The following is a 10,464-nucleotide window of genomic DNA, read 5'->3' as shown; positions in this document are numbered from 1 at the left end:
AGCTTCTAAAAAACAGCTTTTGCTACTTTCCAAACAATACTTATTTTCTCCTAAAAGCTTGGTCAAACACTCACATTAAAAATAAAGCACTTTTAGCCTTCCAAAAGTTTGGCCAAACAGACTATTAATCTTGCATTCCTTGTTAGAATTGGCGAAACTATTTTTATTTTTATCAATTACATAACCATATAACGTGTTTAATATCCCCGTTAATTAAGGTTCTTTTCTGTTTAATATCCCCGTTAATTAAGGTTCTTTTCATCTAAGAAATGAATTAAATTTGTCATTCCCGATATATATTAAATGGAACTTTTGTAAAAATAACTCAAAATATATTATGATTATCTGTCACCAGAAGATTTGTTTTTTCAAACTCACGGTGGACTATGAGGATTTAGTATACAAAAAACGGATTACTAGAAGTTCTAATGGATGAGTTTGCTACAAGTCCTGACGAGTTTGTTACAAGTCCTGACGAACTACCGGATTTTGTATACATTATATCATAATTCTGGAATAAATTATTCACAAATACTAGTGGATTGCCGAAAACAATTTGAGAATTTTTACCAATACATGTGTTTTGCTTAAAAAATGATCTGAATTAATCAAAATCAACTGTGAATTTGATAGCCGCCATTCTGGTACCACCTTAATGATTTTTAATAGTTAAATTCAGCAGAAATCTTCAAAAATTTCGTAAACAACAATCAAATTCAACAAAACTCCACACAATGATTTTTTTCAAGTGATTTTTTGAACCAAATCAATTCATATCAAGCATAAATCAAGTCTTTATTTTTTCGTAATACATATGAACATGGAGAAGAAGGAAATCAAAAGGAAAAAGAGGAGAAGGAGCCACAAAAACAAAAGTGAGTGCTAACGGAAAAAAAGATTTAATATTTACAAAATATAACAGATAGTAAATTAAGATTTTTTATTTTTTGTAAAATAAAGAAGTAAATTTGAACTTTTTGTCCATAAACAAAACGAATAAATACGTTAGTGGAAGTTGGTTTGCCTGCGTGTACAATTACAAGAATTTACCTACACAAAGAAAAAAGAAACATATCTAGTAACAGTGACTCAGTCACTTCACAATAGGTGGCAGGATTAGCAAACAACACGTTACACATAACACATCCAAAATATTGCCACGTGTGTCCCTTAACCTTTCGAAAACCAACCGCCCTTCTAACTTTCAAACTTCTAAAACCCACTATATATATCTTTTTCTTTCTCTCTAACTCTTTCGCAATCCATTACACATCACAAAAAATCACCAAACTTTTAGTTCTAAAAATTATTTGAAGTTAGTACTAATATTTTTGAGGATCAGTACTAGAAATGGGTAGGACAATGTTGTTTGTACTATGTGTGGCGACGATGTTATGTGTGTGTTGGTGTTCCGTGGAGAATGCGAAACAGAGAACGAATTTGGCTACCGGAGAGATGAATATCGAAGGTGAAAAGGCTAAACAAAGTGCTTCGGAAGCAATGCAAAGTGCTAAAGCGAAGGCAGATGAATTGGGTGATTGGGCCTCTGGCAAATTCTCCCAGTAAGCAATTCTTGAAGTTTTATCTACTAGTACACCCAGCATAGCTGGACATGTAATATATTATGCAGCATTATATCTGGGGAAAGTATGTACTACATGATGTATCAACTGTGTATACCCAAAATATGGGGCTAAATCGGGTAATAAATTCAAAATATGAACTACGTGGCGTAAATAGATATATTCATATTTTCGTCAAGTAGACATAGACATATATGGTGCGTACTTTTCCTTTATTATTTAGGCCAAATACATAAGCAGCCCCTGAACTTGTCATAAAATTTCATTTAGACACCTCAACTAGGGTTGTAACCTATTGAGCACCTAAAGTGTATTAAAAATGTACCTATTAAACCTTCCATTAACAATTACCAAACGCTTGTGGGTGTGTGAAGATCAATCTCTGATGATGTGGCAATACAACCAATAAAAAAGACACGCAAGTAAATAAATGAAAAAAAAAAAAGACACCTAGACCTAAGCCACCCGTGTTGCTTTTACTCCGTTAGCACCCCTGTTCATATTTTACTAGTTACCTCCATTAACACCTACCTTGGTGAACGAAACACAAATGATTTACCAATCTGGAACGTAAAACACATAGTTAAACCCTAAGGGGACAAAAAAAACTGCTTATACTAAATTCATCATTCTTTAAGAAGTCCTTTCACTATGTTTCCTCAATGAATAAATTACCGAACCCACTAACTCAATTGTTGGCTTCTTCAATTTCTTAAGATAAGCATCTTTCACAAGCCACTCCATTATTGCTCTCACTATCTAGTAGATGATAGAAGATCGATTAGGTCGAGGAATAAATTTGACCAGCTCTGAATTTTCTGCTCCAGTAAAATTGAAATTTGCTTAATTTAACCTACAAGATAAATTGGGCTTATTTGCGTATAATATAAGAGGATGAAGATGAAGGGGGTTTTATTTGCAATAAGAAGAAGATGAATATTGTTAGAGTGGGTTTTGTTCGATGATGAAGATGAATACCAAAGAGGAATCTGGTTGGAATTACAAAGGGGTAAAATGGGAAAAGAGAGGGATTAAAAACAAAGTCACGCGCCTAAAAACATCACATATGCCACATCAGCACCAAGGGTTTAATAGGTACATTTTTAATACACTTTAGATGCTCAATAGGTTACACCCCTAGTTGAGGTTTCTAAATGGAATTTTATGACAAAAGTTTGATGGGCTGCTTATATATTTGGCCTTTACTATTATTTATGTGTTGATATAGTAAAGAATTTTTAAGCTAAAAATAATGGTTGCATGTAACCGTTTATATTAAACGTTAGTTGATTATCTTAACAGGTCTTCGAAAATGAGTATCAAAATGTAAGCGACTTCTAGAAGAAGAAAAACAAATTCCGTTACCGGGAATCGAACCCGGGTCTCCTGGGTGAAAGCCAGATATCCTAACCGCTGGACGATAACGGAGTGCTGTATGCTTTGTGTGTGCAAATTTAAATTAACTTCAATATTTCAAAACGCGGATCCTCAAAAAATGCATTTTACGTGTGCATTTTGGATGAGCCAACATAGGTGCGATGACTTTTTTCGGAGGTTCCACCTAGTTGGTTTCATGTTAGCTCAAATCAAACTTTGCTCAATGTATGCATTCTCTGGTCCAATTTATTTTTGTATTTTTGATTCATACAATTTATTTTTGTATTTTTGATTTATACACTAAGTCTGGTTGTACTTTGCCAGTAACATAGCAAAAGATGCAATTGCTTTGCTCGTTATATTAATGGAGTTGTGATGTTTACTCTGTTAAGATGTACTGTCCGCTTCTCCGAATTTGATGTGGTAGAACTAATAATCAAAGAGAGTAAGTACTGTCCCTAAGATGTAGATGAGTTCATAATAGATGCACTAACATTGTAAGATTACGTTATCCATGTAAGTTAACTGGCTTTCACTGCACCAAAAGAGGCTTTTAGTGGCAATATATTTTCTTTTTAGTGGCAATAGTTATTGTCACAAAAACATTTACCAGCAATTGATTAATGTCATTAGATCCAAGGTCGCTAAAGCCTTTAGCAACATTTATTGTTAGGGCTAAAGTTTGGTATCGCCAGTAATAATTGATTCTAGAATATAATTAGCGGCAATTAAGTTATTGCCGCAAATTAATTGTCGCTAAAAGCATATTTTGTTGTAGTGTTTACGGGTTACCTTATTTTCTAGGTCAAACACCAGCCTAGATTGGACGTAAGCTAGTTATTATAGTAGGTCAACTTGATAGAGGGAAAAAAAAATACACGGTCAGGGAACAAAACATAAGCTCGTCTAAGTTATATACCTACTTACGGAAGAGGGATTCTACTTTTTTTTGTTGTTCCATCTTTTACAATAGATTCTACTTTGGATTTGGTAGTACTGGTGGAAGTCTCCACGCAAAAGGTCATAGGTGTGTGTTCAACTTCACTGTTCCTTCACCCCGTTGTAATGACTGAAAAAAAAAAAAGAACATTGCATTGGTGATGAGGGATTTAGAATTTCCTTTCTCTTGAGCCGAGGGTCTTTCAGAAATAGCCTCCTTACCTTGGGAAGTAGGGGTAAGGTCTGCGCACACTCCACCCGCTCCACCCTCTCCAGACCTTAGACCCACGTTGTGGATTTCACTGGCTATGTTGTTGTTATTGTGTGATAGAGCATTACTTAATAAGATTGTCAGTTTTACCAAGTAAATGCAATTTGCTTGTTTGCTATCAGAAGGCCCCTCTTTATTTTGTTGACTACCAATGGTCGGAAATGTATGGTTTTGATGAAACAACACACATTGAGCTTCTTAGTATAATATGAACATGTCCATAATTGTTAAACAATATGCCAGCAGTTCCAAGATCGTGGGAGAATCTCAAAATTTGTGATTTTTATTTACTTTAATCTTTAGGTATCAAGAAGATGTGAAAGATGCAGCATCAGATGCTAGAGAGACTATAAGTTCTACTGTGTATGGTAATTTCCCCTTTAATTTCCACTACGAAGATTGAGATGAAGCGTGAAGGAATGCAATTCTCAGCATCTAAACTTCGAGAGGTACTAATGATCAGTTTTGATTGCAGAGGCTTCTCAAAAGGCTAGCGGAATGGCAAACATGGCATCTGACAAATTAGGTGATGCAAAGAATGTTGCTTCCGAGAAGGCAAATCAAGCTATGGATGCAACAGCCGAGATGGCTCATTCTGCCTCAGAGAGAGGGAAACACAGTGCATCCGATGTGTACGACTTTGTATCCAAGAAAGCAGGTAACGTATAAGTGAATTATAAACATGACTATCGATGCACTTTAACCACCGAAATCTTGCTTGGGCTCTCCAAAATTTCTGCAGCTCCTGTTTAGGATCCTTTGAAAATGCGCACTACTTTTTGAGGAACTGACACGCACCTTGACATTTTTGAAGACCCCGAGTAAAATAGACGGAAATTTCCAAATTTTGGCTATTTTTTACGTACTTTCGTAGTTGTATATGCATAACATCGTAGTGGGCTTCCTGTTTTGCAGATGATGCCAACAATAAAGCGAAAGAGATAGCTCATGATGCTTATGACCCCACCTCCGATAAGGCAGGGTATGCAATGAACACGACCTCTGACATGGCAGCCGATGCCCAAGAAGGAGCAAAACATAAAGCTTCCAAGGCCTATGAATTTGCCACTCGGAAAGTGGATGATGGAATGAAGATAGCTTCACAAATGGGCAGCAACGCCAAGGGGAAAGCAGGTCAAGCCATGGACAAGACTTGGGACATGGCGGGCAAGGCCAAAGATAGTGCCTATGATGCTTACGGATACACCTCCGATAAGATGAATCAAGCAAAGGAAACGGCTTCACAAATGGGCAGCGACGCCAAGGGGAAAGCAGGTCAAGCCATGGACAAGACTTCAGACATGGCGGGCAAGGCTAAAGATAGCGCCTATGATGCTTACGGATACACATCCGATAAGATGAATCAAGCAAAGGAAACGGCTTCAAAAATGGGCAGCGACGCCATGGGAATGGCAGGTCAAGCCATGGACAAGACTTCGGACATGGAGGGCAAGGCCAAAGATGGCGCCAATGATGCTTACGGATACACATCCGATAAGATGAATCAAGCAAAGGAAAAGGCTTCTAGTAGTGTTGTTAATGCAAAAGACACGGTGAAAGATAAAGCGTCCAAAGCCTATGACCAAACCATAAAAATGGCTACTGATGCAAAAGACTCGATGAGGGATGTATTGACGGAAGGGAAAGATAAAGCTTTCAATCAATATGAAGATGCCAAATCAAAGGTTCACGAAACTTGTAAGTATGCGAAGGATACTATGACTGAGCAAGCTAAGGAAAAGTATGAAGCTGCTAAAGAGAAGGCTTCAGATGCTGCTGGCAACCTTGGCCAAAAGATGAGAAGTACAGAACTATGAGGAGTACTCCTATACGGAATCTTTCGTTTCACATAGCCTTTGTTGAATGTTCAGGTCATCTTATGAGTTGAGCTTAGATTGGCACTTGTTATGTTTCTTTTGTTTTCTTGAAGTGTCTCTTTAACTAGTCATTGCAGTAACACCCTACTGATGAACTTAATTCTGTACGTTCTTTTCTTCGGTTGTTGAGCACTGTAAATCGTAATGAGGAGCATTTCTTAGTGTAGCATGATGATGGCTTTTTTAATCCTGTCTGTCCATGAGCTTTGCTTGTTTATTTTGGAGCATCCCTGTACTACTAGAACACCCGTTTGGACATGTTTAAACAAACACTAAGCGAAAACACGAGACTTGTTCTTTAAATCTCATTAAACATCAATCACTATCGTGTTATAACCCATTGATTAGACAAACTTTTGTCCCAGAACGCGCCCCAACAGTCTAGAGCCTTGGTAGGATCGGGTGCCTGGTTCTCCCGTCGTCCTGATATTCTCCTTTTACCACATTATGGGGGTTTTACAGGAGACTCCAGAGGGAAATCTCCACTCACTGCTTCACCCCTAATATCCTACCTTTACCACCCACATCATGAGGGTTGATTGGAGATCCTAGCAGGTCGCTTGGAAAGATAAATATACGTTGATAATTGGGAGACGAAAAGGAAAGTATTGATGTCGTAACCTTAAAAAAGAATTTCCAAATATCAATTGGATGGGCTAAACTAACAATAAAGAACCACTCGGCAACGTTTGATCAAACACAAAATGTACTAAGTAGAAACAGCTTTTGATTGGCAGTAATTTAATATTGTGCTAAGGTAGCAAATTTGTTTGTCGCATAAGTAGCGACCTGCATGAATTATAGTAATTGCCCGGCTCCAAGATGGACCCAGAGACATTGGGTTCTTCATGAAAATGCATTGTATCAACGGTCGGACAGTCTGGCTCATTTTTACTATAGCTTCGCAGTGACAATCTTTCAGCACATAGCAGATGGATCCTAGTTCCTGCTTCTCAGCAATCCCATATATCACTTCTCAGCAACACTAAAAAGGCTGACAAAGATTTGAAGAAACAGTTTAGCTATACAGAGAGACTTCAATTACTATTACAGTACAATGTAAGAATGATCTAGCTCTAGTAACTACAGAACCAGAAATTGAACAAAACCAGAACCAGAAATTGAACAAAACCCAAACCAGAAAGATGAACCCGAGTGTGTTTCCTTCTTTTTCCGGGTGATAACCAAGAGATCATGAGGGCCAGTTGGCGCACGGTTTTAAACTCGATGGATAATGGGTCTGTTCATCTACAATTCTACCCTTCTCCATTTAAACCTGGCTTTTGCTGTGGTAGGACTCAAACTAAAGTCGTGCGCTTAACCCACACATTATTTCCTGCATCTGAGTTATTACTTTGATTTCTTTCCCTGCTTCTTTTTTATGACTTCATCAATGTACATTATCCCTTTGCCTTCATAAACTTCAGGAGGCTTACAACTTCTTACAGCAGCAGCAAACTGCTGCACCCTGTCCTCGTCAATACCAGCACAACATATGATATTAGGTTTGAAACAGAACACACGAACAGCAGGTGGAACGGTCAGTTCAACCTCATGGCTGCAACCAAGCTTGAGGTATAAGAGACGGCCTTGAGATTCTGCTTTAGCCTTGCAACCGACCCCAACAGTCTTGAGAAAGCGAAAAAATTTAGCTTCCATTGGATCAAGTTTATGAATGAGCTGAAATGAGAGGCAATATACAGAAAGCAACATCAATAGAGTACTACAACAACAAATAACGAATCAACAACAGTAACAACTACTATTACGCCTCAATTTCAAGCAAGTTGGGTCAGCAAGATAAATCCGAATTGTCCATATCGCTCTATCTAAGCTTATCTAAGAGCCCGTTTGGATTGGCTTATAAGTTGCTTATAAGCTGTTTTCAGCTTTTTTGAGTGTTTGGCTGGCTAGCTTAAAGTCATTTTGTGTTTAAAATAAGCCTAAAAAAATAATTGGGCCCATTTGACTTAGCTTATCTAAAGTAGCTTATAAGCTGAAAACAGCTTATAAGCCAAAAAAAATAAGTGTAACTACCCCAACTTATTTTTTTTAGCTTATAAACTGTTTGCAGCTTATAGGCATAAGCCCATCCAAACAGGCTCTAAGTCCAATATTAGATAAGTAAAATAAATAGCAGTAGAAGTTCCTCTATATTTTTTACTGGCAGAGAAAGCTACACCAATAGAGTAAAGACTATTGAAGGCCAAAGGACTAAAAGGGCAGCCCAGTGCACAAAGCATCAAGCGTTAGCTGGGTCCAGGGAGAGCCGCACCCTAAGGGATGTGACGTAGATAACCTACCCTAATGCAAGAACATTCATAAAAAAGAGAAGCCATTATTCTCCTTTGGTGGTAGCTTTGGCATATCATTGCAGACTCCAGGCTTCTAACTTTGCAGTTGCACCATATTCTATCAAACTAGTCCCTAAAGTTTGATGTAGGATCTAATCTTGGCAAAGATGTGAAACTCCTGTGTCGCTGAAAATGCCTACTGTATAGATAAATGATCACTTCTAAAGGAAGAGAAGGGAACTAGTAACACACCTTTTCCTATAGCACTCGATCCCTCTCGTAACAGGTATTATGTAAAGACAGGGAACAAATGTAGATATGAAGATCTAATGGAAACTAAGACCAAATTTCTACTTTCAGATTTTCTGCCAATAAAAATGCTGCTCATCAAGTGAGCAACAGGTCCTTAATTCCTAAACCTTCTCAAATGGCAAAGGCATCATCAGCCACATTGGGATGGGCTAAACAAATAGTCAGTGTTGTGATGCACATTGGATGTAAGCCTCATTGGAGGAACATGTATCATGTGTTTTAGAAAACTTGTTAAAGTCAGAGACATTATTCACCTCGGTCATAGGCTGGCAACTCACCATGCACTCAAGGGTGTGCCTTAGCAGTCCATGAAAAAGGAATGAAAATCATGAGAGATTAGGTTTCAAATCTTAGCAAAAGCAAAAAAATTAGATGGTTTTACTTTCTATTTGCCTAAGGTGGTAAAGCTACCCGATACTTGTAATGATAGGTGTACCTAAGTGCCCGATGGAATAGTCATTTTTTAACAAACAATCCTGGAAACCAACAACTACGAATTCACCGACTTTCACATATTGGAAGCAACTACCTATCTAAATGCTTCAATTAAGGTTACATACGAATTCGGCGGAATTACGTAGTTTTAGTCCAAACTCTATATTTGGAGTAAGAAATTCGCTAAATATGCACAAAAATTAGATTCAGAAAACAGTTACTAACACCTGATGTCGCTATCCTAGAATTCAGAACTCATAAAATTCATTTCCTTGCTCCGCTTCTGAGTCTCTATTTATCCCCCGTGGTCGAGCTGATATGAATTTTACGTGTACAACGAATTGAATGATTCCAAATGCTCAGGTTCTAGATGATTCAAATCAGTTCAGATTATTTTTCCTTTTATAGGTTAACAGTTCTTAAAATGTTTAGAATGATTTGGTAATTGGATTTCATCCAAATGCTGAAAAGTAAAAACTAGAAATAGGATGACAAATATTTCATTTTTCATGACCTCTCTTGTATTTTTCCCTTTCCTGTAGCTGAAGTTTCCCAAGATTTGAGTAATCGCTAGAACCCTCCATCAAATAGGAAGCAAATAAGAACCAAACTCTTTAAAGAATTACTCCCTCTGTCCCATACAGTTCGGATTTCGAGAGTCAAACTTCTTTATTTTGATCTGAATTGAGACATACTATCTTTTTTTAATATGAATGACAATAATTAATAATTTAAAGTATTTAAAGGGCATAGGAATAAATTGCCGTAATTTTTTTTCTTGCGTAATTAATAAGGATGACAAATAGTGAGCAGCAAATAATAATACATATTTTGCAAAATATAACAAAGAATCAGAGAGGAAACTCACAATTTGGATTTCACAGCCGATGAAAATGGAGAAATGCAGGTTGACTGTCAAGGTAGTGATAACTTTGGTTGGCCCGAAATTCTTTTTTTTTTTTGGCACTGCTCTTTAATGTTTTTTAAATAGGTGTTCTTTAACTTTTTCCCTCAAATCGGTGGCTTTTAATTTAGTCCGAAGCGTAATACCCAAAGGTTCTGAGTTCTTACCCTGCTCAATAGAAAAATAAATAAATCATAAGATAGAGTTTTGAATTGGTGGTGTAGAAAACTCTTATCTCAGGAAAAGTTTTAGTATTCTACCTAAGGCTTAACTTTAGCCCTAATAGATCTAACTTTGTTATGAAACTCTGTTTTGTGAATTTTTTTTGAATTGAATAGGGATTTGGACCCTAGACTGGCCAAAAATTAAAGGTCACTTATTGTGAGAGTTTGAACTCGATGTATCAATCCTGATATTTAAAGTGTAATATTTAAAATATTTTATCTCTACTGAAATTTGAGCCCTAATCTTC

The 10,464-nt window shown here is 37.1% G+C and overlaps 2 protein-coding genes and 1 non-coding gene across 6 annotated transcripts; 1 reads left to right on the top strand and 2 right to left on the bottom strand.

Moving 5' to 3' along the window:
- Positions 1-1,241: 1,241 nt before the first annotated feature.
- Positions 1,242-6,216, top strand: LOC132617522 (uncharacterized). Of its 2 annotated transcripts, XM_060332534.1 has the most exons (5): positions 1,425-1,562; positions 2,886-3,185; positions 4,474-4,538; positions 4,646-4,828; positions 5,086-6,216. In XM_060332534.1, exons 2-5 carry the CDS (start codon positions 3,019-3,021, stop codon positions 5,985-5,987), a joined length of 1,317 nt encoding a protein of 438 aa, XP_060188517.1. In that variant the 5' UTR covers positions 1,425-1,562; positions 2,886-3,018; the 3' UTR covers positions 5,988-6,216. The 2 variants fall into 2 exon arrangements, with proteins under 2 accessions (XP_060188516.1, XP_060188517.1); XM_060332533.1 differs by lacking the exon at positions 2,886-3,185 and having other exon boundaries at positions 1,242-1,562.
- Positions 2,940-3,011, bottom strand: TRNAE-UUC (transfer RNA glutamic acid (anticodon UUC)). Its single transcript has one exon. It is a non-coding gene; the product is annotated as a tRNA-Glu (tRNA).
- Positions 6,217-6,646: 430 nt separating the features above from the next.
- On the bottom strand, positions 6,647-10,222 carry LOC132617523 (large ribosomal subunit protein uL6m-like). Of its 3 annotated transcripts, XR_009573756.1 has the most exons (3): positions 9,957-10,222; positions 7,186-7,727; positions 6,647-7,041 (listed from the first exon to the last, which is right to left on the bottom strand). XR_009573756.1 is itself a non-coding variant. In XM_060332535.1 (2 exons), exon 2 carries the CDS (start codon positions 7,704-7,706, stop codon positions 7,398-7,400), a length of 309 nt encoding a protein of 102 aa, XP_060188518.1. In that variant the 5' UTR covers positions 7,707-7,727; positions 9,957-10,222; the 3' UTR covers positions 6,647-7,397. The 3 variants fall into 3 exon arrangements, 2 of the variants coding, with proteins under 2 accessions (XP_060188518.1, XP_060188519.1); XM_060332535.1 differs by having other exon boundaries at positions 6,647-7,727; XM_060332536.1 differs by lacking the exon at positions 9,957-10,222 and adding an exon at positions 9,316-9,730 and having other exon boundaries at positions 6,647-7,727.
- Positions 10,223-10,464: the final 242 nt, after the last annotated feature.

This window comes from Lycium barbarum, chromosome 11, assembly GCF_019175385.1.
Source record: "Lycium barbarum isolate Lr01 chromosome 11, ASM1917538v2, whole genome shotgun sequence".
In the NCBI taxonomy this organism is placed as follows: Eukaryota; Viridiplantae; Streptophyta; class Magnoliopsida; order Solanales; family Solanaceae; genus Lycium; species Lycium barbarum.
Note: the sequence above shows the minus strand (reverse complement) of the source record. Positions and strands in the feature narration are given on the sequence as shown.

What these genes read in the sequence shown, in the direction of transcription:
- LOC132617522 (XM_060332533.1), top strand. Translation starts at nt 1,351, where the DNA reads ATGGGTAGGACAATGTTGTTTGTACTATGTGTGGCGACGATGTTATGT. An exon ending in GCCTCTGGCAAATTCTCCCA is followed by an intron (nt 1,563 to 4,473) that starts GTAAGCAATTCT and finishes TTTAATCTTTAG; the next exon opens with GTATCAAGAAGATGTGAAAG. An exon ending in CTTTGTATCCAAGAAAGCAG is followed by an intron (nt 4,829 to 5,085) that starts GTAACGTATAAG and finishes CCTGTTTTGCAG; the next exon opens with ATGATGCCAACAATAAAGCG.
- LOC132617523 (XM_060332535.1), bottom strand. Translation starts at nt 7,706, where the DNA reads ATGGAAGCTAAATTTTTTCGCTTTCTCAAGACTGTTGGGGTCGGTTGC.